General features: G+C 39.1%; 1 protein-coding gene across 2 annotated transcripts; it reads left to right on the top strand.

Annotated features, from left to right (window-relative positions):
- The first annotated feature begins 58 nt into the window (after window positions 1-58).
- On the top strand, window positions 59-24,463 carry COCH (cochlin). Of its 2 annotated transcripts, none has more exons than XM_056345348.1 (11): window positions 59-276; window positions 353-397; window positions 5,988-6,144; window positions 14,481-14,614; window positions 15,822-15,884; window positions 16,737-16,781; window positions 16,872-17,019; window positions 18,893-18,996; window positions 19,830-20,056; window positions 21,500-22,016; window positions 22,719-24,463. In XM_056345348.1, exons 1-11 carry the CDS (start codon window positions 252-254, stop codon window positions 22,892-22,894), a joined length of 1,641 nt encoding a protein of 546 aa, XP_056201323.1. In that variant the 5' UTR covers window positions 59-251; the 3' UTR covers window positions 22,895-24,463. The 2 variants fall into 2 exon arrangements, with proteins under 2 accessions (XP_056201323.1, XP_056201322.1); XM_056345347.1 differs by having other exon boundaries at window positions 15,819-15,884.
- The last annotated feature ends 3,269 nt before the right edge of the window (window positions 24,464-27,732 follow it).

The following is a 27,732-nucleotide window of genomic DNA, read 5'->3' as shown; positions in this document are numbered from 1 at the left end:
CCGGCCACCCTCGCCCGCCCCAGTGCTCATGCGCCGCGGGAGAGGTTTAAAGCGGGCGCGGCAGCTGCCGCCGGCTGTGCGGCTTCGTGGCGGTGTCGGGGCAGCGCGGAGGGTCCGGCAGCCTGCGGTGGGGGCCCCGGTGGGAAGGCTGAGCTGCTCCGTGCCGAGCTGAGCTAGGCTGAGCCGTGCCGCGCCGCTCTCCCCTCGGCTCTGCTCTCGGCTCCCCCGAGGTGCGGGCGCGCCCCGCCACCATGTGGCTCGCCCCCCTTCTCCTCGGTGGGTACCGCGGGGGGCGGCTCGGGGCCGGCGGGGCGCGCAGCAGCGCCCCGACTCGCTCCCTGTCTGTTCGCAGGCGCCTTCCTGCTCTGCGGCCCCGTGCGCGGGAGCGACGGCTCGGGTGAGTTGGCCGCTTTCCTCCCTCCGCCTCCCCACGGGGGGTTTCCCCCTCGGATTGTCTCTGCCCGTCCCTCCCCGCCGGGAGGTGACGGTGGCCTGGCCGCGAGTGCCGGCTCGGCGCTTCCCCGGTTGCTGCCGCCTTTCGCCGGGCTGCGCTGAGGGTCCCCGACGGGGGCCGCCAGCCCGGAGCCCCGCAGTGCGCCCCCGGGGCCGGCCGGCCGGGCCCCGCCGTGTGAGGCCCCTCGAGCGGTGGCCCCGGGGGAGCCTGCGGAGGGGCACGCAGGATGCCCGGGAACGCTGCCAGACGGGGGGGACCCGCACCCCGCTGGCACGGGCTGGAGAGCTGGGGTGACGGGTGTCCCCGTCAAGGGGGGCGCTGGTAGCGCGTGCGAGTGGGAGCGTGTTTGTGTGTGTTACAAAGGCACTTGCGCAGTGCTTGGCGCGCTGAGGATCTCCGACGTGGTTCAGACCATGGAATCTATTAAAAACTCTTATACCTGCCCTGCCGCTATTCTAACCTGGGAAGCAAAACAACGTACTTAAGATGCTAAGCAGGGCAGGGAATGCCTGTTGCACCGTGCCCTATTGGACTGCATCCCCCCTGCTGGAGAGGGGGCTCTCCTGGAGCCAGAGCCAACCCCTTAGGAACCAGGAGCCATAGCGAGCAGTTGAAGAAATAATGCACCAGAAGAACGCGGGCGGTTTGTCCGCACCTTCCAGCGGAGCCTTTCACCAAGGGAGGGCAAGACCCTCCAGAAGGATGCGCTTCCAGATGCAGACCTGGCCTGCAGAAGGTGAGTGACTTCAAGCTTTTCTGAATGGTTGTTCAGGATTTCAAAGTCATTAAGAAGCAGGATTTGCTGCTCATTTTGTGTTTAGGCAAGCACTTGGAAAATTCTGCTGTGCAGAAGTGATAATAGCTATATGTTATAGGAGTGCTATGGCTAAAAAAAGGGGGAAAATGCACAGCAATAAAAAAATATTCCAACTTAATTCCTTTCCTTCCTGTTTTACAGGTGCATTAGAGGTGAAGTGCTGACAGTCAGGAAAGAAGTGAAAAATTTTCTCTGATGCTTCTTCCCAGGGCTGGAGAAGAAGCGACTGTAACCTGAAGGTATCTGACACCAGCTAAAATAACATTAAGGGAATATTGGCAAAATGGAATATTGGTACCAGGATGTGCTTGTAGTATAAAACGTGAACAGTTGCTGTAAGATATTCTCTCTTACCATTATTCTGAGCCTAAATTCAGCGGCATTTGGTTACTGAGCTAGAAGCTTCCAGGAACTTTTATAAAAAGTGCTTAAATTCTGTTGTTCAGAGTAGCGTAAGAACATCAGTTTCCTCAAATTTTATTTAGGCTCATAACTACTTGGGGAGATCTTAAATGATCTTATATCTTTCCTTATACTCCCCCTGAAATGCATACAAATACTGCAGAGTTCAACAGGTTAGTTACCATACATGATGCTGTGTGGGTGGGTGAATGTTGGCATGTGATGGTAAGTGACCTTAAGCTGATCAGAAAAAGGCAAGTCTCGGATCAAAGTGAAAGATTTAGCCCTGACCAGACTTTTTAAATCCCATTGTCTTTGTCCAGATCTTGTACTGGTGTACTTAAGATTACATGAACACAATCTGTGAACATGTTTTCCAAAATATAAACAGGTATAGCTCTACTAGTATGTCTTTTTTCTTTTCTTTCTAGTGTGGATAAGATTTGTGGGAGTGTTCCTTGCGTAGGATATAAAAAACAGGCTTGTTTGAATACTAAAGGACTTCATATCTTCCTGTTTTGCAAAGATACAACACTAAATACTGAAAGGAAAAAAAAAAGCATGATAGGGATGTACTTCATCTTACGACTCATGAAGTTATCTTATTGTTATGAATTATTTTTTTTTGTAATGCACACAGAGATTATATTTTTTTTTCCTTTACATAAACTCTGCTGTTCCCAAAGCACTTCATGGAAACTTCAGGATTAGAAAAGCCCAGATTTTAGCTATGGATTTTATTTTCCTAGAGTCTTTTAAAGTAATGACTCCTGTCAAAAATGAAGTGAGAACTTTTATAGGTGGGTGTAAGAAACAGCTATTCAAGGCAAATCTGAGTACATGGGATGAAGTGCTAAAAAGATGGAAACTCATAGAATGAATTGAAAGCATGGTTATTGGGTGGATGTTTTAGGAGACTGAGCCTTTACTTTTTTCTTTTTTTAGGTCAACAGTGATGGAAGACATTCATCCCTACCTTTAAATATGGCTTAAATCAGGAAGAACTACAGTTTTTTTCTTTGTTTCTGTGGTGCACCCTGATGTGGTGTGTTTGTGGGGCTTAAAAAGCGTGTGCCTTGAGAGAATGGGATGATGGTCACTTTATTACAGTTCTGAAGGCCTAAGTTTGTATCGCATAATGTAGGTTTCTAGTCTTTATCCAGAATGGATAGAAGTCTAGGACTGAGTCCCTTCTTGTAAATTACAAGCTTATCTTTCTTCCTCCAAAAACATGTGAATTCAGAGTATGGATCTCATAAGTATCAGAGAAACGTCTCCACTGCTACTGCTCTTGAATTCTTAAATTACAGTGATTAAAACATACAGGTTTTCTCTCTGTTACTTAGATATGTATCTCTTGGGTGGTGTCAGCTGTGAAGTATCTTGGCCAGACTAACAAAACCAACCACCTTCAATTTTAATAGTAATATCACATGTGAAACTTTGGAGAATGATTATTATGCAAGCTGGCAAAGAATTATTTTCTAGTCTCTAGTATTCAGACCCGATTAATACATTTTCCTATTCACAAGGGACTACTTGTAGTTTTATGGGTTGGATAGCTGATGATACATTAAAATAGACAAACAAAGTCCACTGCAAAGTTGGTATTGTAAGAATTTCGGTACCTAGTACTACTCAGTTTGATACTGCACCTAACACCCCTAATATTGGTCTCAGCTATAGAATTATAGCTTACAGAAAACTAAAATGAAATGGTGGATTTTTAACTAACAGCATCATGTACCTCAAAGTGTGTGTTTTTACCTCTGTGCTTACTGTATGTTAGCTCTTAAGTCATGCAATGGCAACTTGCTCCCTTCCCTTGGAAGCCCTCCTCTGATGGTGTAGATGAGAATCATGACAAGTCTTTAGGCTGCCAGTACCTAAAAATCCCATGGCTAGGCTACAGTGGATTTCTGTGTTTCCATAGCCAGGGAAGACGCAGCAAGATTTCCCTGCCCCCAGCCTTCATCTTTTGTGCTGTGTAAAATGTTAGTCTGACATATGACTGTAATTAGTAAGTACCTGGTAGTCAGGCGAATACAGATCTCGAAGTGATAAAGGGCTCACTAACTAGACATGTCTAATTATTGTCTTTGTATGCACAGCCTGCCAAGGAATTCAGTCAAGTACAGTACATTAGAAATGACAGGTATTAAAGCTTCCTGTGGTGTCTTGCACTTCTAGAGCCTGGAAAAATGTTGCAGGGTGCATGGCACAAGCAGTACTGTGAGAGCAGAGATTACCTGTGATTGCAGTGATTCCTCCAAGGATATCCAGCTTTCCAGCTGCTGTTTTATCCTGATGGTCTTGCTAGTTGCCATTTGGTGGCTATTGATTAGTGCCCAGTAATCGGCTAACACGCTTGTAGAACTTTCATGAAAGGATTAGGAGACTTGAACAGCAAAACAAATTGACTGTAGCCTAACACAATGATACAGCACTTTTGGTAATGAAAATACGGAGCTTCTAGGTATAATCATGGTGATTCTGCTTGGTTTTTGGACTTGTGTTTTTAAGGCAAATATATAAGACTAAATGTGGAGAGGATGTAAGTAGTTAAGGCTAAGTCCTAAAAGAAACTTCTTTATTTCTTAGGGTACTTTAGAATCAAATGTCTGTACAGTGTTTTGCTAGGTAGACAGCTTTTGTTATCTTAAGAAGGGAAAGATTAAGAAGTGTTTACTGCTGCTTTTTTTTCTTTTTTTTTCTTTTGGGTTATATAGATGTATTTAGCATATTTAAGCACATTTGTGCTGACAAATAGCAAAGATTTTTCAGGAAGATGTGGTTAGGTAGCTTAATGTAACTTCAGTATAGCATTAATGAATGTTATGTATACTTACATGTAAAACTATACATGTGGTCTATGAACATATGACTTGAGCCAGAATTAACAGACACTTCCCTGTACACCTCTGGCTGTAACTGTCCTGCTTTTCAGTTCTAAAGTTTGTGAGATTAGCAGGAGGTATGATCTCTTCCATCCACTGATGAGGAACATGTATGCTCCAAATAATTTCAAATACAAGCTGCTTATGCTGGGGTCAGTAAACGCCTTAGGGTAAGAGTAGAAAGAGTGGGCAGGGAAAAAGGTGAGAGACAGATCCCAGATCCCTGAAACATACTCTCATTGGGATATAATGCAGTGATGCATGCACTGATACATTGGCCAGCCTGTCAGCTCTCTTAATATTGTGAAGAAGTAACATTCCAAGTGCATGTAGAAATGGTTGTTGCACCTTCTAGTGCTCAGCAAGGGCAAGATGTGCTTTTAGGAAGTTCAGAATAAATACGCAGTCATGGGTTGAACTGACAATGCTGAGTTGATGGCAGTCTAGGCCAAAGTCCTAATCTGCTGTGCTGTCAGACCAGCTGAATGTGCTGTCCTGTGTAACAGAAGGATGGTAGTAAGTATCCAAGATACGACCTCTTAAGGTTTTGAAAGAAAAAACATCAATTTGCCAAGCAAAATCATATACTGGTGTAAATCTGTTTCTGCTTACCTCCATTGCGCGCATGCAAGCACAGTGAAAACTTAATGATGATAACCTGAGAAGCATGCTCTAAGAAAAAAGATAAAAAGAGAGTTCTATGTGAAAAATGAATGTGCCTCAGCTGAATAAATAACAACTTCTCACTGGGTGAATTTGACAGTCCTTTGCATAATGATAATATTGTAAACTTCGTTGATACGAATATTCTAGGTGTTAAGTTACTGGAGCAAGGAGATGAGTATTCCTTTTTTTATACTGGCCTTAGTAGGATTTCTTGCAGAGGCTAAGGGAAATGCTGCTGTCAGCCTGCTTCATTAATGGCACTCAAGGGAAGATTCTGAGTTTCCCAAGTGATTTGTAGATGTCCTGTGGCTGGACATTGCTGTGGGAATGTCAGTCTTTTAATTTCTCCCTTAAGAGTCTGCCCACTCCTGTGTTCCACAAGCCTTCAAAGGTCTCCCCCTTACCGTTCTGTCTTTGCAGTAAACTTAAGAGATGTGAATTGCTTTTTCTTCTGTAATATTTCTTGGATTTTTTTTAATGTTTTAGTGTTGTTTGTGCACTTATTTTTACCCATTCTACCTTTTTCGGATGTTCCTTTCCCTTAAATAACTTGTGTGTTCTTGTCATAACTATACATTTGTAAGCTCCAAAGATGTCTTTACAGATGTACTGCAGCGTAAGCTGAGACGCTCCCCAATTCCAAATTCAAACTTTGCTTTAAGCTTGGAAACAATGGAAAGATTAAAAAAAACCAACCCCAAAACAACAGACTCTTAAGATTTTCAGGTCACATTCTTCTTCTTTTCTTTAGCTTTCACTGCTATCACGTGCTTTACAAGAGGACTTGACCTTAGAAAGGGGACAGAAGATGTCCTTTGCCCAGCAAATTGTCCTCTATGGCAATTCTATGTCTTTGGAGATGGAGTTTATGCCTCTCTTTCCAGCATCTGTGGAGCTGCCATACACAGGTAAGTCAGGTGATTGCTAATCAACGTGTTAAGCAAGTTTATATAGTCTTGCCACACTTCTAATCTTAACCTTTTGATGCCATTGTTATAAAGATCTTTCTGGATTTCTGGAGTCATAACTCAATAGGAATGTCATTAGGAGAAAACAAGAAAATTTGCCAGCTGCCTAGCCATTATCTGAGTTGTGTTTAAGTGTTCCAGAAAACCACTTTAACTTTGTCTGAAACAGCACAACAGCAGGTGGACTTTCACTGTCAGATTACTTACGTGTCACTAGTAGGCATGGAAAGATATAGTGTAAATAGTAACTAATTGGAGAATAAAAGCAGATTCACTTTCTGACTTCCATTTACATGACACTTTTTCTGAAACTGCTGAAATGAGTTTAACCTCCTATGCAAACGGACCTACCCATAATTTGGCTGAATGTGGTCCATAGACTATTACTTTTAATCAGTATTAGGGTTGGGTTTTTTTCTCTTCTGACAATTGCTTGCTGGGTTTTAGTCTACTTAATGATATCTTAATTAGACCAGTATCTAGCTGAATTCACTTCTGTATCAAACAGAAAACTAAAGACTAAGAAAAATATCCAGATAACCCATGTTAAATAGAGGTTATTAAAAAAGCAATAATTCCACAGGGGAAGGAAAGCAGGCTGGCAGATATCTGAGTTTGGGGTTGGGGTGGTGGTTTTGGTTGGGGTTTTTTTTGTTTTCTTTTTTTTTGAGGAAGGAAAAAGATTTAATTACTTAGTTGCCAGGTAAAATCTCTCATGGATCAATTTTTAATAAGGATACTTTGGACAAAACCAGCTCGAGACAGCAAGATACCTATTTCAGATGCCTGTGAAAGCCAGACTGATTCCTGACTGTCTGTCTACGGGGAGTTTCAGACTTTGATTTTAATACTTTGAGAAAGCTTTTGGTTATTTGGAGGATTTTTAGCTTCATTTATTAACTGGCTGTACAACACACAACTTGGTCACTGAGACCTTTCACGATATACTTACTATGACAAAATAGATTCAAAACTATGTAAGGTTTTATCACTCTTAAGATAGGACTGATGTTTCAGCAACAGAAACTTGTTTTAGATATGGAGAAAAGCCTAACAGTAAGGACAGAGACTAGATGACCTGCAATATTATAGGAACTACAATACAGTGCAGTTTCTAAAAACAGATAGACATATATCTACTGGAATAACTAGATAACTATAATTGATCCTGTTTTGAAACAAAAGTACAGATTAAACCATCCTGCCCAAATGTTTCCTCATTTCTGAGAGTTCTATAATTACATATTATTGATATCTTTAAAAGCAAGACTTCCATCATGCATATAATCTAGATTACTTACATTTGAAGAGGTACTCTTGGAAAAAACATATTGAGGTCTCATTATTAGAGACATTTTTTTACTCATTATTGGAGACCTTTTTTAATGTCTTACTCCTGTGAATGAGATTTCATTAGCATTTGTGGATTACATCATTAGCTATCCAGAATCCCTTTGAGCATCAGGAACTTCTTAAAACTAGTTTTATTTAGCTTCTAGGTACATTCATGTTAAGATACACATAAACTACAGTTAAACAAAAAATCACAACATCTTCTTATATTTGTATATTCCAGATAAGACTACTGCTGCCCTTGCAGAAAGGCTGAAAGTATACTTAAAAGCTTAGGTGAAGCAAAGTGTTTAAAAAAAAAAAAAGGGGGGGGGGGGGGGGGGGGGGAGAAACACAGTAGTTTCAATCCTTTTTTTTTTTTATCCACAAGCAACAGAAAGAAATTTTCATAATACATTCATGTGATGCTGAAGTCTGCTATCGGAGTATTTTTATTTTAAAAAAAACAAAAAAAATTATAAAAATTACTAGAAGATAAAGGAGGAAAATGAAGGTGGGGTTGAATTAATATTAATTGCTTGATACTTTACATGCTGTAAAGTACAGACTAATCATCTGAAATAACATTTAGGGGGCTATCATTACTATCCAGGAACTTAATTAAAGTATGAATTAAAATCCTATAACTTTTAACAGTGCTTCCAAAATTCAGGCTAGTTTTGTTGTATTTGAACTCCAAAGAAAACTAAAACTAATTTTTTTTTTTAAAAAAATTGGATTTAAGGAGGGATTTTGAGTAGAAACGCTATCTGGAATTTCTTAAATGCTGTAAAGGAGACTTAAGAGCTAAGTACTATAGGGGCAGCTAGAAAGAACTTGGGAGGTATTCTGGGGCTCTGTGTGTATTTTTAAAGCTTAAAGAGTTTGTTTCAAAGATAATTGCATGTCTCTGTGTGTGTTATTGCTAGAACAGGCTTCCTTTTGGTCCTTCTGTAAAAAGAATGAATACTTCCATTCAGTGTGCTTTAAGCGTCTTCATGAGTGTTTTAAAAAAAAATGTTACTTCAGCTCTTCACTTTTCCCACTTTAGATATATGCAAAAACTTTGTGAGATAAAGTCTGCATCAAATGTGTTTTTTTTATAGAATGTTATATGGGAAGACATCTCAGTTTTCTTTTTTTTCCTAAGACAATGTTTGTATTTAGTGATGTAGCCATTTATTATAACATTCCATTTCCTTACGGGTTGCCAAAGATGTCTTTACTTAAAGAGGAAAAAAAAAAAGTTCTTGCTATCAAGACTTTTTTTCCAAAGGGATTGGAGACTTGAGTGTTTTGAAAAGTCACAAAGGTTCCTAACCAGTTCAACTAGGCAGCAGTCTTCAACTTCCCATGCTGGTGGTGACAGTGATTGTTAGACAAGTCCCACCAAGAATGCTGGTGGGGCTCTGCTCTGTCACAGCTGGGGAATACTTTTATAAAAGGAGGTGGTACAAGAAATGGAAGATGCAGATTTCTTTTTATGTTTTGTATAGTTTTCTCCTAGATAATTAAGTACAGGCATTTAAACATTACTTAGCGCTTCAGTGAAGTCAGTACCTTGCAGACTATGTGTAAGATTGTTTTCCAACCCAGAAGCATAGGAGTACAGAAAACACCGTAATTTTCCATAGTAAGTGTCAATATAAATTATACTACAGGTGGCATGTGCACCCCTGTTTGTAAAACCTGCCTCTGACAATCTGTCTCCAGACATTGTGAGGATGAGGGCTCTAACAGAAATGAAAGGATTAAAATATACTTACCCTTCTAATCTGTGCCTTCCAGTAAGGATGTATATTAACAATGTTCAAGTATTCCGTATACGACATGAACATGACAGACGGTAGTAGAGCATTTTGAAAGAGCAGAATATAGGTGAAAATCTTCTGTTTGGGAGAACTGCTGGTTTTGAAGACTGCCTTTAAGTTAGGGGCTATTAGTCTTGGTCTTTCACAGTCAGAGCAGAATTTGCTGCATGAGAATGTTTTGTTGGTTTGGCTGTAACTGTTAGCAGCCAAAAATACTAGTCCTGGTAAAAAAGGATTGATGAACGGAGGAGAGGTGATAGCTGTTTAGCTCTCAGCTAATTTCAGTGCAGGCTACAAAATCCAACAAAAACATACGAAATAATGTGTTCCTTCTCACTGTGTTGCAATAGCTGAACTCCATATTGGTCTCGGAGGTACTCCGAGAAGATATTGCTAATAGGTAATAGTAGTAAGTTATACTGATGTAACTAGGTATGTGCTTTGAGAATTTTGTGATTTTTTTTTCCAAAAAAACTGAAACAACCACATCCAGTTTAAAACCAGGTGTACCCTAAATCACATTGCATGGTGAGTGCAACATAGCTCTACACCTTAAGCACAGCTGAGTACCAGGCCTGTGCCACTACAATGACTGCTGCTGTTACTTGTAGAAAGCACAGACAGACAACTATTCACCATTTCAAGAAGCATCAGCCTTGGGAGCAGTGCTTATATATGTTTTTCTTTTAAACTGGAAATGATTGAGCATGGGTCAGTTCCCCCCTCCACATACATCTCAGTTTGGACCCAGCACACGAACTGGAGTTTAATTCCTTCATTTTATATAAACCAAGTAATGCTTATTCCTATGAGCAGTTCCGTTACTGTGAGCTAATTATTACCACAAGAAAATACTATATAATGCATGTAGAGAATTTAGCAGAATTCATTACAAATATTTCTGTATTCTACAGATGAATAAGCTTTCTGCCTGTTTTAGTTTATTATATTTGGCTTTTTCTCTCCTTTTTTTTCCTGTCCTTACTTTATGTGTAATTACTTTCAGGAAACAGAATATTTATTTAATATTGTTCTCTTTCTGGGCAGAAGAATAAAAGATTTATTTGTTGGGGGAAGAATGGAGAACCTCCTACCAGGCTGACACTATGCAGGCATGAAGAACTGTGTTAAATCTACCACTGAGTGATTAATTGGATTAATAGTTAGAAGGTCAAATGAAGGACTAGGTTCTCAGCTTGTGCAGTTCTGTTCTAGTGCCAGTTGCACTAAATGGAGACCTAGCCCAATGTGATAGTTTTTAGATGCTAAATAGGCATGTAAATTTTTGTCATAACCTTCCTAACTCGTCACAGGGTGGAACTGTTTCTAATTAAACACTGGGGTCCCACTCAAGTGTAACAAAGGCATATCATGGCATTACCAAACTGGCCACAAAGTGAGCACAAACATGAATGGCCCCTGAGCCACTGTAGTGTTTGCTAGAGGAATATTGACAAAAAGGTTGTCCAGCCAGAGGGATTTCAGAGCAGCTGTAGATCCCCTGGGAAACTTTGGTATAATGCCTGCTTCTGCTGTAGAGCCGCCTTTGCTGCCAAAAGCAATAGGGGTGCAGACGAGGCAGAAGGAGCATAACCTAGGGGGCCAGAGAATGCTGGCATGAAACCCTGAGCAGCTCCTTATCAGTGAATGAAGACAATCAGGCAGCAGTAGGAGATTACATTTTGGAGGAGGACGCTTCTTGGAGCGATGGAAAAAGGTGGGTTATGTGGAATGAGCTTGCAGCTGCTGATAAGAAGGAAAGATGGGGATTCAGGTAATACATCTGTCTTGTCTTAAGCCCCTAAGGATAACTTTTTTTTACCCAAGGACCCTGTAGGAAATGCCAGCTGCTACTACAGCCAGCATTCTTAGCAACAGGAACTTTCAGGTCATAAATATGCTGTTGGGTAGTATGGCAGGCCTTCACCTTTCTGCCTTCCCTTCTGCGGAAGAAGCAGATGGTCTGCCTACATAATTAGCATAAAAACATACCATGTGAGTTTCTGAGCAAACATTTTGCTTCTGGACTGCAAGATTAAATCCGCTCAATATATTCTTTCAGCAGCCCAGCTGCAGTGCTGCTGCCCTTGGGCTTTGGACCTTTCCTTGGCATAGAACATTTAGTCTGTGTTCAAATCTATTTCTCTTCGCTCTAACACTTATACATGGGAAAAACAATTGTTGTCCATTCCACTGACAATATTTTGTTACCTTTAAACAGTTTTATCTAGCTGATCCTTACTTACACTTGGAACTAAGCCCATTTAAGGGAATATCCAATTGGCTTCATCTCCAGCATTTTTGAACAAGTCAATAGTTCATAAGCATGCTGCAAAAAGTGTGCTCTCCATCAGCCAAATCTATCACTACTTACAAATTCTAAGAAGCAATGGAAAATTTACCCAGAGGAAAAAGACTTTCACCAGTTGAAAACCTTGTGTTTCCTCTTTCTTTAACGGGAGATAGTATTTCAGCTTTCTACTGCTGTGTCTAAGATTACTGACTGCAGTTACATCTATAAGGGTCACATCCCATGGCTGGAATAGTCTCTTTGTGGTCTAGGCATCAGGTCTAATGTGCAGGCTCCTTGAAAAACACATACAAAAATTGGTTAAGGCAAGCCAGCCGTGTACCTCTTTCTCAGAGAGGGCAGATAAACAGTTCTTGTGCTTACTTGGAGGTGCATGAGGCTCTAAAAAGCTTCAATTCCATCTGCTCATCTACTTCAATTCAGATTCTCAAGTATGTTTTAAATTGAATTCCTGTATTTCATAAGACCTTTCTCTATCTTCTGCTACCCTTGGCCAGTATGCTTTCTCCCATGTGCTATTGCAAAGTGCTGGATTGGTTCCTTGTGTATATGCTTTTCTGTTTAATTTATGTGCAATTTTGAGTGAAAAATACCATTGAAGTGTAAATTATGATTTGCTATTAACAGTGAAGCTAGGCAAGAGAATGGACTGACAGCTTTTATATAAAGTTGCCATAAAGCAGTGCGGGCAGTAGCATGAAACATAGCTGGTAAGGAAGTGAAAGTTGTTCCTGGAAAATCTGCAGAGTTCCAGTTTAATCAGAACAGCCATGGCATGCAAATCAATCACACAGGAGCAAAGAACAGTGGTGAAAATCAAAGCAGATTGTAGTGACATAAAATCATTCTGAGGAAATGCATAGGCACTTCTTCACTATTTAAATACCACTGCAGATTTACACAGGATGAATCTCACTTTAAGTCATTCATAAATGATTGCAAAAAGGAATTTGCCAGTCTGATTCAGAATACAAAGGCAGACTGACAGTATGGTTTATTCCACTTCAGCATATATGAGCATGCGCTCTGAGTAAACTGGCTGGAAGAAACATCCCTGGTAAAACTGACGAGACTGTAAAAGATGGCTTAAACAGTACAAAATGAAATGGCAAGAAAAGAGGAGTAACTTTCATAAAGCTGTAGTTCATGTTATATTTACATCTAATGTCAGCCCCCACACGCATTAAAAATAGCAGAGCTATTACATGGAAATAGCGTATCTTCAGAAGGCAGTCCAGAGCTTTATGGCTTGTGATGAAATACAGAATCAAATATTTTCAATAAATAGATAAGGAGCAAAGAAACGTACTCCAGTTTCAGTGGAAAGCTTGCGGCTTCAATGGAGACTATCTAGATGATAATTTTTTTTGTCCATAATGATCACATGGCAATCAAAATGAAAAGACAAAATGGATCAATATAGACAAAACTGGTCACACTGCCTAAAATAAGCTGACATCATTGCTTCTAAGAATAATTCTTAGGTTGAGCTTTCGGTATAAATGTTGTCTTGAGTTTTAATTCAGCCAGTGCTCAAAGTTGTGAATCCACAACAAAGGAAGCTGGAAGAGATACCAAGCTCTTCTTGGGAGCTAATGTGGGCATAGGGCAAGTTTGCTGATGTAAGCCCAAAGTAGCTTCGCTAAAACTGAAAGTATAAACTTAAACTAGAAACTGTTCCAATTAAATACAAATATTCTCTTTCTGACATGTACTTCCTTATGCATTAAGTCTTCACACCAGTGAAGGCTTGAATGCCAAAGAGAACCAGGTGCTAGAGAAGAAAATTGTTATAATTAGACTAAAATTTTCTAAATACATTAATGTGTTATTTTTCCCAAAGATAATTTTGACTTGCTGAATTTTCCTGTCATTTAAAAATAACCAGTTAGAAGCTCTGGTCTGATTTTTCTCTCACTGTTTTTTAAAGAACTGTTAAGTGCTGTTTGTATTTGCCAATTTTATAATCTGATTTTAAACTAATTCAGGGTAACTTTACTAAAACTCTTCTGACTATATACTGTACACAGTGTTCCCAGATGAGAAAATATCTGTATATTTTTAAACTGCTATCATAATCTTCTAAGCTGCAAGAATTCAATATGTATCACCACAGTTCAATTTAGAAATGCAAATCACATCTATGAAGGAGAAATGTATTTTAACAGCAGTCCACAAGGAGATTTATGTGGAAGTTACCTTTGCCACAGATACAGAGAGTTTGTGTTACCAGAAATATACGCAAGGTTTTCTAAACTTTGGTCTTGATTATTCTACTTTCACAATGTTTTAAATCAGATTAGGCTGGAACCTCTTTTCAAGCAGGAAGCCAAACGTAAGAAAAACAAACATAAAGGCGCACATTGCTGTGTTTACATAGTCTTGAAATGGTTGGTTTTGTCCCACAGTACTGTACCTGCCCAAGTTCTACAAAGTATCAGGCTTATAATCCGTCTTAGAGAAACTCAACATTGAATTTTGGCCTCTAAAAATAATAAACGTTCTTTCAGTAGCACATAAAAAGATCTGAACAGTTCTGATGCCTATTATTGTCAGTTAGGAATTGATACTGCCTTGAAACATCACTCTTCTGCATCAAGTTGAACATTGCCAGAATTTTAGAATTTCCTGACTTTTTTTTTTTCCTAGGTCTGTGTGCTCTGCAGAATAGTTTCTTTGAAAAGTCTTTTCAGCAACTCATATCCTGAACACAACTGCCTTTTTCAGGAGGCTACTATCCAATATACTAATGATGGTATAATTGTATTGCATTTTCTTGTGATTAAAATGTCTGATTTCTAACAACTCTTTTTGTATCTCAGTGGGGTGATCACCAATGCAGGAGGAGCTGTAAGGGTACAGACTCTCCCAGGACAGGAAAACTACCCTGCTGTAAATGCCAATGGAATCCAGTCTCAGGTGCTCGCTAGATGGGCTTCATCCTTCTCAGTGACTCGTAGGTGGATCACACTACTTATTTTTCAAACTATATTTGAAATCGTAACAGAACTGTAGGAAACTTCTTCAATGCTCCTGTATGCATAAACAAATGTGATTGCTATCTGAAGTGTAATAACCGAAGTTTTTGCTTTTAATTCATTAATCCTCGTTTTTCCACAATTTCCTTAAAATACTACTCCAGCGAGACTAGCTAGTCTGTAGCAGAAGCTGAAACTTAAAAATGGATCACAGTTATTTAGAATATAATGACGTGATAGCAGGCGGTCGACAGTGCAGTTCCACAACAGTTTAAGCTGTGATCGAAGTCCGTACTTCGATCCTGCTACTGCAGTCCTGTCCTCCTACCGCTTCCAGCCATATAGTTTTATCCCTTCTGCCCCCCTGCCTGCCTTTGGGCAGGCAGTAGAACTGTCAGGTCCTTCAAAGAGCTTGTGTAGCGTTCCTTGCAAACAGAACACTGACCCTCCAAAAACGGGAATAATGTCAACTTAGATGTGATGTGGTCATTAAGCTACAGTGTGACACAGTGGTTTTTCAGAAGTTTTTTTGTCCTTGTAGTTGACATACTGTGCCCAATTGCAAACCATTATCATGCCCGGCCACTTGGTTGAGGTTAAACCACCCTCATAAAATTGTATAAAGAAGTCTATTGGTTATATATATTGTTTGGCTCCAAAATACTGAAGTGTATGTGTTTTCCGGTATATTCTTTCAGAGCTTGGGAAACAGAGCTCTTTAATGTGTTCTTATTGTTTACACAGCTAAAATTTAGCCTGCTATCTCTAAGACAGTAGTAATCCTCCATTAGTGTTTATTGCAAATTAATGGATAAGAATTTGGGATTACAGGTGCTTTTGGTGAGGGTGTAAATGAAATACACCTCCTCCAGATCGAGTCCTGAATTTATCTGCTAGAAACAATAGCTACTACAGCTCAAAACTTCTCATCAATTGATATGCTGTAATTACACGTCGGCTGCTGCCGTTTCAAATGCAGGAGCTCAGAGAGGTTCATTACCAGTGAAACAAGGAGTGCGATACTGGATTACACCAAATATCTGTCTAGGCCTGTGTCCTACTCCCAGAGTAGCTAATGGCAGATGATGAAGAAAGGTTATTGGAAATATAGTATTCTTCAAGCACTTGTAATTTCATCTAAATACACTAAAATAACATAAATTTATTCTTCCAATATTTTAGCAGGTACCAAGAACACAGCACTTGAAGCAGTTGGACGATCGGTATCAACAGCACGTCCTTCTACAGGTACAAGTTTTCTGCAACAAGGGAAGCTTCTTGTGATAGGATGTGCTGCAGTGCGTGAATCCCTGGCTAAAATGACGTTTCATATGATTTATTTATTTTTAAAGAAGAAAACATACACAATATCTGGTTTTGCAGTACAGCTATCATCAGCAAAAGAAGGAATTATTTGCAATTGGCAAGATTGATTCTAATTTTGTTAATCTTCATGCAAATTAAAAAGAAAGAATGAATTTGGAAGAATAATACAGATATCAAAGGAAGGAAAGAGTTCATGAGCTTCTGTGATATTCTTTGCTGTCAAGTGACAGAGAAGATAATTAATTTCTTCTTAGAGAACTAGTAAACAGCTGAGTGCTGTCAAAACTTGGAGAAATTTAGATGCTATGTGAATTTCTCCACAGAAAATGCTGCATTAAAAGTCTAAATCAGTTTTTGTGAAGCCTAGTGGTATGTAAATACTGGACTTGGATGTTGTATCTGAATAGAACATTTGCTTTACGGTTTAAGTCATAGTTTGCTTCCAAACCATTAAAACCGTGCACAGCACAGCAGGATTGCTAACTGAGAAATGGTAGCACTTGGGGGGGTGAGCTACAGCAACCCACCCAGGTTTCTACCTTTCAGTAGTCAGCTGGGCAGGTGTAAGAAAGGAAGGTTAAACTGTTTCATTTGAAAAAGAATATTCTCCAAGGAGCAAAGCAGTAGTAGTGCAAGTTTAAGAATTAAACTGATTGACAGTTCCTACTGCAGATAGACTGCAATGTAATTCTTGGAGTCTGAGCTTTTTCTGGTTTACTTTTGGCCATTCATCTTCTTGTTCTTAAATGATCCATCTTGTTTCCTTCACTGAAGGTAAAAGACCTAAGAAGCCACTTGATAAAAAGGCTGGAAACAAAGGTAAGAACCCACAGATTTAACTTTTGCAAAGAAAAATTCTAACGTTTATTTGGTGTTAAGTTTAAGTCTGATTATTTTGGATATTCACAGACTGTAAAGCTGATATTGCATTTCTCATTGATGGAAGTTACAACATCGGCCAACGTAGATTTAATTTGCAGAAAAACTTTGTTGGAAAAGTAGCTGTGATGCTGGGAATTGGCACAGAAGGGCCTCATGTTGGAGTTGTACAGGCCAGGTAAGAACAGGTCTAGACAAGGTATAACTGAGTGATTAATAAGAGAAGTCAATTAATATATCACTCCCTATTTTGCAGAACAGTATTCACTCAATAATGGCTGATGAATAGCAAGAGAAAGCAAACTCTTTTGAGCTGCAGTGTTGTGTAGCACTGCAAACTCTTTTGAGTGTTTGCTCTGTGCTATACTGAGATGTCCTTGTGAGGACATGACAGATTTTACCATCTTCTGCCCCTGTGATTCATGATCTTTGGATAGAGAGCAGCTGGACGTTTCATAGCCCCTCTGCTGCTGACAGTTTCATAGCTCATCTTAGTAAAACAGCAGAAAACACTCCACAAAGGAGAGATGGCTGGTTTTAAAAATTGTAGAGAGAGAATAGTCACAAATGGCTATATACAAGTACAAACCAGAAAACTGCTGTTGCCAACCTATAGGTTACTACAGCCAATATCTCCAAATTGTAAATGGTCAGGTTTTTATTTTAAGACTATTCATAGAATCATAGAATCATTTAGGTTGGACAAGACCCTTAAGATCATAGAGTCTAACCATTCACACTACCTTGTATGTTCACAGACTGCAAAACAGTCTCACAGCCACTGCAACATCCAGCATGTTGGTAGAAGGCTTATTTGAGCCACAGCTTAGTTTGCGAGCCCTCAGGAATAGCAGTTTTCCAGGTTTAACCACTTTGGCTATGGCTTCTCTGGAATAAAAGACGCACAAAGAAGTCTTTAATTCATTTATCACAAGACAATGAAACATCTGCTAGATTAACACAGTTTCTCTATTGCGTCTTTCATCATTAAAGTCTGTTCCTCTCCCCAGCCTTTAGGCGACTGTAGAGTAGGTGTCAGAGTCTGAGTTAATGACCTAGGCTTGCTCTTGTAATCACTAGAAAGACCACATTCCTGGCACAAACCATCTAAACTGCTTTGGATGCCTCTTTTAGGACATGATGAATTCCATCCTGAAAAAATCCAGTTTCTAGCTGCTTGTAGGCATCTAAAGCTAGGGTAAATGAACCCTGCTTTTCCTGTCCTGGGTTTAAATACTGTAAGGTGAGGAAAGATTTGTGGAGAAACTAAGTGATCGATTTAGCACCTTGAATGTTCAACTCCTCTTCATTAGAAATTAATCCTACAAGCAATAATCTTTATATCTCAAAACTTACCATTTTTAAGTTACTCTACCATAAGATTCAGCACTGCAGACCAACTCTCCTTGGCACGGGGGTTCATTCTAGTGATTCTGATGCAGGATTGGGCTGTTTATTCATAGCAAGAGCTTTCTGAGCTGCAGGTGTTTATCTGTCTATTCTTAGCATGGCAAAAATAACTTCATTTCTTTTTGTTTTCTACTGTAAATCAAAAGTGAAATCTGGTACTTAGCACAGCTAAAGTCTTTCATTTCTCACACAGAGTCAGTAGCTACTGTACCTTAAAACTTCTCAGATCAAAACACTCAAACTGCATTTCACAGAATGTTTTTATAAAGAAGGTATTTCTCATACAAATAGTAGAAGACCTACCAATTTTCAATTACACAAATGCATTTAGTTTAACATCTGGCATGTTCTTTTTTATTTTTGTGCATATATTTTTCAACCTAATGTTTTCAGCTATTAGATAAGCCTCAGAACCTGCCTGTTCTTAATTTACACACTCAGGTAAATAAGTCCTCCTACTAAGGATTGTGAGAATTATTAAGGAGCATACTTCCGGTTTAGTAATTAAAAATATAGGGAAGAATATATGTTACCAAGAACAAAATGATTCAAAGTGTATTTTAGCTTTCTAATGACTAGTGGTATGAAAAGTAAACTACGCACTTCATTATTCTTTTTTTTTTTTTTTTTTTTTCCCACAGCGAACATCCAAAAATTGAATTCTATCTGAAAAACTTCACTGCTGCGAAAGAAGTTTTGTTTGCCATAAAGGAATTAGGATTTCGAGGAGGCAATTCTAATACAGGTGAGTTCATAGGTCCATGCAAATAGAAATTACTTCTTTACATATGTTTATACATATAAATATATATATATAGCTAAACACACGTGTGTGTGTATATACTGAAGTTCTTATAATTCAGTTAGTTAAGAAAGTGTTTTAAACGCCACACTCATCTTAGTCGGGTTCAACATTTTTCAACTAGAACATTGCCACATCTTCCATTTCATTTCCAGAAGTTAGGGTTGCTTATTACACATTTTGTTAGAGTAGAAGTGCAAATATCACTTCCTGCCATGGACTTTTCACTAGTATCAGAGTGATATCTTGAGACAAACTCATATCAAAAAGGCTTAGCATTTCTTTCTTGCTGCGTGGCTAATTAAAGGGTTAGAATAAACTTGGAATAAGTAAGTGGTTGTGAAGAGATGGTTGCCAAATGAGGAAAACAAGCATTCCAAATACGTTGCGTTTGACAAACTAAATTTAGGTAGCTCCTCAACTTTTTTCCTTCTAATCCATTTGAAAGGTACTAATATATCTACTTCCTGGTACAAAACTAGACCTGTGGGCAAAAAAAAGTCAGTGATTTCTTCTTCAGCTTTATCTGTGAGGATTTTTTGTGGGGGTGGTCTGGTTTTGGGTTTTTGGGTCAGTATTTCTTTTTTTGCCTTTAACGTACGGATTGCTCGAGCTTTGTTATTACCAAATGTCCTGAGACACTATTTCACTTTTACACTGGGATAGACCTGTAATCATAATGGGAATCCCACACAATTTTGTGTAGGAAACTGGTACCAAAATGCACCATTATGATAGGCACTATTTCTTCATATTTTCTTTCTGTTCAAAACTAGGAAAAGCTTTGAAGCATACAGCTCAGAAGTTCTTCTCTTTGGAAAACGGAGCACGCAAAGGAATTCCCAAGATCATTGTAGTGTTTCTAGATGGCTGGCCCTCAGATGATATAGAAGAAGCTGGCATAGTGGCCAGAGAATTTGGAGTCAATGTATTCATTGTATCTGTAGCAAAACCCACAACAGAGGAGCTGGGAATGGTACAAGACATTGGTTTTGTTGACAAGGTAAGAGAGCATATCATTCTTTGTTTTTCATTCACGGGTATTATTCTGGAGAATTTACTTCACGGTAACATTCTAATGAACTAATAAATACACATCTATATAAACTTATATATATAAAAAATATTCTTGCAAAACAGCCAATGAAATTATTCCTGCTAATAAATGATTCAAAAGAATAGCACCAGGAAGGTTAAAGAAACACTGGGGTGTTTTTTCCCTGCTACAGGGGCTACACAAAGGTACCACTGTTCTCCCACTTCAGACTCTTGCCAAGTTGTAGCTCCTGGACTTTGTAGTTTCTCAGTGTAGGAGATTCCCCTATCTCAGGTATGGTTAGATGTGTCAAAGCAATGAAATGCAGATACGCTATCTCCTGTCCTGAAACAGCAGACAGGGAGGCATATCTTTCCATACTTGCTCTATGGATAATTATTTGCCTACTTTCACTACAAACAGGACAGGAAAGATACATCCTAGCAAGTTCATGTGCAAGACATTCACCTTAGATGAAAAGTTTTGGATCTTGTTCTGTATGAGTTAGAGTAGGAATCATATCAGAGATCACCTACTCTCACATGAGCTTTTTAATCACTAGTCTTTACTTTCTCTCCTGTGAGAGAACCTCTCATTTTCCACAGGGAGGTTTTAGGTGTCTTAATTTCAGAAGAAATTTCATGGTTCAGTGTGAACATAATGAAGCACTACAGCACTGCTGCTTCTAGGCACCAGATAGCTTGCTGCTGATTCCAGGGGTATTGCAGGCAGGTCCAACTCTTACATACTTGGAGGCACAGGAAGATGTGACTGAGGCTGTCCTTCTCCTGCATTTTGATCTTAGCCAGATTAGTTATCACCACCTTGGAGAGCTGATTTTAAATTTAACCCCCTTCTCAATCACCTTGTACTTTACACACATCTTATGGAACCTAGCAGAAAAAGAGATTTTACTTTGAATGACCTGGAGCTGTATTTTCTACCCAACTGTAAGTTTGTGTTTATGATGTGTTATACATCAAAAAAAATAAAGGCTTACTGAGTTCAAAGGGAAAACACAAAGACTAGTTTTCAGTGGGTAAGCAAAACTACAGAAGTTTGAATTGTTTGGATACTCAGTAACATGACTTAGTTTGCTTTCAAAAGCCATAGTTGTGTTTTCCAGTTGTTACAGTTCTTGTGAATAAAGTTAAATTATTTGAAATTTCCAGAGGCCAGGGTTGACTTTAATGGATAAAATAAGCTATATTGTAGCTTTCATTGAATCCAACTGCAGATGTTTATCTTCAGTTTCTTTAAAAACCAACAAGCAAAAGATCCTACCACAAAGTCCCACCATTAGGCTCCAGTTCTAACCTGTCTTTGAAAGAAAATCACACAGGTGTTCTGATGATTATCCATTCAGCTGCTGTGTCAGTATTCACCTGTTGACTTCTTGTTTCCAAACAGGCTGTCTGTCGAAACAATGGCTTCTTCTCTTACCAGATGCCCACCTGGTTTGGCACTACCAAATACGTAAAACCTCTTGTCCAAAAATTATGTTCACATGAGCAGATGTTGTGTAGCAAGACATGCTACAACTCCGTCAACATTGGTTTCTTGATAGATGGTTCCAGCAGCGTTGGAGACAGCAACTTCCGCCTTGTGCTTGAATTTGTCAGCACCGTTGCAAGGGCTTTTGAGATCTCTGACATTGGTTCCAAGATCGCAGCTGTGCAGTTCACATACGATCAGCGTACTGAGTTTAGCTTCACAGATTACATCACAAAAGAAAAGGTCCTCTCAGCTATCCGGAACATTCGCTACATGAGCGGTGGCACTGCTACTGGTGATGCCATTTCTTTCATAACCAGAAATGTCTTTGGACCAATGAAAGATGGACCTAACAAAAACTTCCTTGTTGTTTTGACTGATGGTCAGTCTTATGATGATGTTAGAGGACCTGCTGCTGCAGCACAAAAAGCAGGTAAATGATTTATCTTTGAAAGTGATGGAAGTTGATTTGTCCTATCTCTGCTGTATTGTGAATGTTAAGATTTTAAAGTGTGCAAACACAGCCCCAGTAAGCGAATCAAGTATCATACCTGTTTTAAATTTAGCAAAATGTAAGTCCCAAGGAACTGCTTTCCATTAGGATGAAAAAAATGATGTGCTATGGAGCCAGGTATGAGTAGACTCACTCATGGCAGCTTAGTGAAAAACAGGAGAGAAACTAGTAGTTTGAAAATACAGAGACAAGTAGTGAAGCTCCAGTGATGCCATCCACTCCTCTCAATCATCATCCAGGAAGGGAATTAGCAGTTTTGACTAAAAAAACTTAGGCTGCTGATGCTTGAAAGCACCAAACATACACAAAGGATCCAAACTAATTTTCAAAATCATTTTACAGTGTTACTTGGGTTTTAAGACTGACATTCTAACTGCTACATTCCTATGTGTCACTACACAACCAACTAAAACACTAGCTCTTAAGATGCCCCACATGTCCTTCAGGATTTTTACTGAAACAAATCATTTAATTCTTGCTATTTAGTGGCAAAGTGTAATCGTCTTTGCCAGACTGCAGCTATTGAATCTATACTTTTCCCATCCAGATTAATTCATGGATGTAGAAATGACTGTTATTCTTTTAATAGGCAAAATGGTCTTTATTTTTTTCTTATTGTAGGAATAACAATCTTCTCTGTTGGTGTTGCCTGGGCACCTCTGGATGACCTGAAAGACATGGCTTCTGAACCAAGAGAATCTCACACTTTCTTCACTAGGGAGTTCACAGGATTGGAGCAGATGGTTCCTGATATTATTAGAGGCATCTGTAAAGATTTTTTGGACTCTAAACAATAAAGCAAAAATCGCTGTTGGATATTACTACTTTGAAACTAAAAATCATGAAAATGAAATGGTCCCTCTAAAGTACAAATGTTTTATTCTTACATATACTGTCATAATGCAAGGGAAGAAGAAGGGCTACTTCTTGTTTCTGTAGTCGGTCAAGGATTCTTGTGAGCTTGTTAGAAGTTGTACTTCATACTGGAACGCAGAATTTGGCCAACAGCTCTTATTTTCAATACATATGTAGTAGCCCCAAGTTTAAAGCTATGCAGATTGTGCACTTAAGGCTATCAGGTATCAGCAGAGGAAACAATACAGCTCTGACATTCTTGCTGTCACTTGCTAATGTCTTCTTAAGAATTAGAAATAATTTCAAATACACAGTACTTCTATAAGCCTTCTGTAGCTTACGATTCTGTATCTTTTCAAGGAGTTCTGCTGATAGTATGAAGTGCTTCCAGTGCTTCAGTTGCACAACATCCATTATTGCCAGGCAATTTAAGAAAAGAGAGGACAGATTGTAGCTAAACAGTCTATTTGTACTAGTGAGGTTTTGCTATTGTGAATGATACTGCAGTCTCAGTTGGCAAGGTTCACATCAAAAGACATTTAAGTTCTACCCACAGATAGCTGCAGATCTATGTTCAGTTCTTTTGGCACAGATTTTGAAAGGTATTTAAGGCACAGGAGTTATTTTTGGATCCAGATCCTCAAACATATTAGTTGATCCTACTGTTTCCTACACCACTGAAGTCAAGAGTGATATTCCCGATATATCTGACAACCAGATTTGTTCCTGTCTGCTGCCTTCTACTGTCTTTATTTTAGAAAGTTATTATCGGGTGGGCAAAGAGATTAAATTAGACCATACACTGGGAACTGAAAGTGTTCAGATCCAAAGGTAGGTTTCAAAGTTTGAAACCTAACTGATTTGTATCAGATTATGTAGTTAGTGAAGACTGTAGGCAGACATATAAGTGGAATTCAGTAGCTTACAAATTAACAACTTTCTAATGCTAGTAGAAACATCTTTAAGGATATGTGAGGTTCGCTGAAGATGAAAGAATAGTTTTCTTTAAAAAAGGCTTTAATTTGATTACATACCTAGTAATGTGTTGATACATTTAGACCTAAAAGTGCGTAGTTAAAATGATGCAATATTCACTGAGTTATTCCAGATTCCTGGTGTGAATAAGATACTTCAAATATTCTTTAGAAATTACATTTTTTTTGCAAGTAAATTATATAACAGAAAAGAAAACAGGACTTTCCCATCAATCTAGGGTTTCCCTCCTCCCCCTGCTATTGATTATAAAAGTCATAGTACTTATGGAATGGCACAGAAGGGATTGTATTCATCAGGCTTTTGTTGTGCATTTTTTAATAACTTATAACTGGCTATATATTACACTAAACATGAATGGCAAAGAAGCCTTGTATTTTTCTATGGTTATGTGTTTATAGATACGAGTATTCAGCTATTGCTGTATAAATTCATATGCAATATCAACTTCGTGTAAAAGTTCAATTCATTCAGTTTATAAACTTTTTATAGAAATACATATTGCAAGAAAGCTGGGACTGCTGCTATCTGTTTTAATGTCCTGTAATATAAAAGTTTTTATGCTGAACCTCACATAGTATAGCTTAAGTTGCATGTGGTGCTTCCTAACTGTATGTACCATCTTAAATCCCAATTTGTAACAAAAAATCCCAAATCATCCTCAAAGAGCAAGGTTACTATTTATACAAATATTTTAATTTGAATGAGTCAGTATCAAAGTTTTAGTCGTTCGTACTAGGTATGATGCTAGTTGAATCTTCTGAATATTAATCACGTACCAGCTAGTAGAATCACATTTTCTGTCCCACCTTGTTTTTACTGTTGCAAAGGAGGCAGCTTTACTTATGTCATTCATTCATCAATGAAAAAGCAGGTCTGGATCTCTGGGAGACCGAAACCTGCAGAGCTAAAAGTCCAAATGTTTCACAGGAATGGTGATGCCACGTTACTTGCACCCTTCATACAGCCCAATTACATTGAGGGAGGAAGTATGTACAGAAAATACTTCTTGAAATACACAAACTTTGTGTGTGTCAGCATTTGTGAGCACAGTTTTGATCTGGAAAAAAGTCAGTGGAATACCGGTAAAAGGATTGAAACCTTGTGATACACAGAACCAGGGTGGAAAGGATGGGGCCTGTGCTGTAAGTGGAAGGTAAGCTGAGGAAGAACATCATATAGAGGGTAGCACGATGCGATGTGAAGCTTGGGTAAGAAGGTAGGTAAAGCCACGTGCAAACTCCATTTGGGAACTTTGCTGCAGGTATCTGTACTATCCATCAAAAGTATGGCCTGCAGGGGATCAGTTCTGTATTGTGACGCGACTGATGAAAACCATGCCAAGGGGGCTGGACTAAATGATCTTTAAAACATCCCTTCCAATCTAAACCATTCTGTGATTCCTTTCTGCCCTATCCCTGAATAGTACTTAAAAGGCTCAGGGAGGCTTAGATTTGCAACCCCACTGCTGACATGCACATAAAAAAATCTGAGATGCGTTCGCTCAGGAAAGAGTAGAGGATTCTGAACTTAGCTGTTTAAGTACTTACTGCAACTCCCAGGTCTGTTTCTGAATTTTACATTAAACAGTAGTTAACACAGTCCAAAATTCATCCTTCCCAGTGGAGCTCCCAAAGCAACCTAAATTTACAAAGTTCTACTGATTTGCCGTCCTAAATAAACCAAAATTACTTTTTCTAACATGATAACTTCCAGTAAGGGCTGCAACCTATAGCCATGCATATGCATTGGTTCATACATGCACCAGAGCACTGCAATCATTCACTGCTAGCAGACCAAGGAAGACACCAAATCTGTTTCTTACATTTGCTGGCTGAATTCTTTACTTATAGGCTATTTTATAACTGAAGGTAACGCACAACTTCCTCTGTCATTGCCAGTATGCCTTTCTCAGTCCTGAAAGGAAATTGAGGCCAGGGTGTCTGATTCTGCTTCCAAGGCACCTCAAATGCTACAGCTCACATAAATTTCAGGCACTTAGGTTCTCTCTGACCATGAATCACCTTGTACATCTTTTAATAGCATGATGCTTTCTAGCTATACACTTGTCTGACAAGTGCCATATACAGGAAAAGCGGGTAAACAACAGTGCCAGACCTGGAACGTGGTAGCAAAAGTCTTTTACATTACATCCTCAAGCAGGTATTGATATTGAACCAGCAAGGAACAAGGAAGTTCTGAAAGTAAGACCATCCTATCATTAATAGATAATAATAACTTCAAACAGTATTTACTTCGCCTTTCAAAATCCATGCAAATGAAGAGCAGCTATGTAGTAACCAGCCAAAAACATTTGCATCAGAAGCCAATGACTGTACTTCTCTACAACTTATAAAGTAATTTTGAGGCATGAAAAGAGAAGAAAGAAGGGGGGGGGTGTTTTTGGCACATATGAAGTAGTAGTTTCTCAGAACAGTCGTTTCTCCCATAAATGTTCTTAATTACATCTATTTACGTTTCATATTAGTGTTGTCACATAAGCCTCCTCTTTTACTAATACAGATAATGTATTTTCATCTCCTTTGTTCCGAAGAAGAAAAGTGGTGACAACTTATGCCTTGCTTTCAAGCTGTTTCTAATGGGACAACTCTCAATATTACTACCTAGCTCCACCAGTTTTGTCGGCACTTACCTTCCTTTCATTAGGCTGAAAGGTAAGTCAGCTCCAGAAAGCATCAAAGCCATAAAGAAATCACAGAACATTTCTCTGTTGCATGCAAGTGCCACAGAAGGCCTGAGCACACTGTCAAAGAAGATCAACCGGTATCTTAAACTGCCTGAAAACTGGAGGCTTAGATCCCCAGCCTAATAAAATCTATCCAAAAAAAATCTTACTGACTGGCTTTGGTTTGGACCTGGGACAGCAAACAAATGGTTTTCTTGAGAAGCTGAAGCAGAATGTGTTTGTTGGATAGCTTGTGATCAACAATCATCCAAATATAGACAGAAAATATATGGAAACTTCCACTGAACAATTTGTAATTTAAGTATGAGTAACTTTCAAGTTATATATGTCTATCAGCTGGAACACACATTCTTTTGCCCTCTGGCTTCAACAGGAATTTTGCCTCTGGCTTCAGCTGAAGGAAGAATAGATCCTGAAAATTTGCTGTCTCTGATTAAATCCAAGGTCTTAATCTCTGCTTTGAAGCAAGTGCCCACTTTAAATTTAATCTCATTAGGATCAAAATTTCCTTTCCTTTCAAACAATCAAGTTTGGTTAGTGAAGTATCCTTGACCATAAGCACTTTTCATTACCTGAAGGGTATTTACTGTTTTCTTACTCTAAATTTTTTTACGTTCATCTGTGTATATATACAAATGAATGCTGTGTCCTTACTATTTTTCTTTACATTCCACAAGCAGAGCAGTTGTCTGCAACAGTAGCAGGGTCAGCTGAACTCCAGCCATCCCAGGATAAGGAAGGGAAACAGCACTGCTTTGGCCAGCTTGTTTGCTACAGGCAAAGGGAGCAGGTAGCATCGCTTCCAGGCCGCCAAGCAGCCCAGCCTTACGCTGAGGGCACTCTCCTGGAAGCCAGGCACTGTTGGTTTGAATATACCCTCAGCCTCAGGGTATAACTGAACCTACAGCTGAACTTCATACTGGACCAGTTCCTAAGACACCGTCATGAGAATCCTGCATAACTGTTTTTGCTAGCAAATGCTAACAAAACTTTCCCAGTCTTCACTGAGGTCAGATACGGCCTTTACTACTTAAAGGCAATCAGAGTATGGTAGAATGTAAGCAAAGGGATAAGAACTAT

Source organism: Falco biarmicus, chromosome 7, assembly GCF_023638135.1.
Source record: "Falco biarmicus isolate bFalBia1 chromosome 7, bFalBia1.pri, whole genome shotgun sequence".
Taxonomy (NCBI): domain Eukaryota; kingdom Metazoa; phylum Chordata; class Aves; order Falconiformes; family Falconidae; genus Falco; species Falco biarmicus.
This window is presented reverse-complemented; position numbering and strand designations above follow the sequence as displayed.

Bases quoted from the DNA above. Each gene is read 5' to 3' on its own strand.
- COCH (XM_056345347.1), top strand. From the start codon at position 252: ATGTGGCTCGCCCCCCTTCTCCTCG. The intron at 277-352 runs GTGGGTACCGCG...GTCTGTTCGCAG, and splicing joins GCTCGCCCCCCTTCTCCTCG to GCGCCTTCCTGCTCTGCGGC. The intron at 18,997-19,829 runs GTGAGTTCATAG...GTTCAAAACTAG, and splicing joins AGGAGGCAATTCTAATACAG to GAAAAGCTTTGAAGCATACA.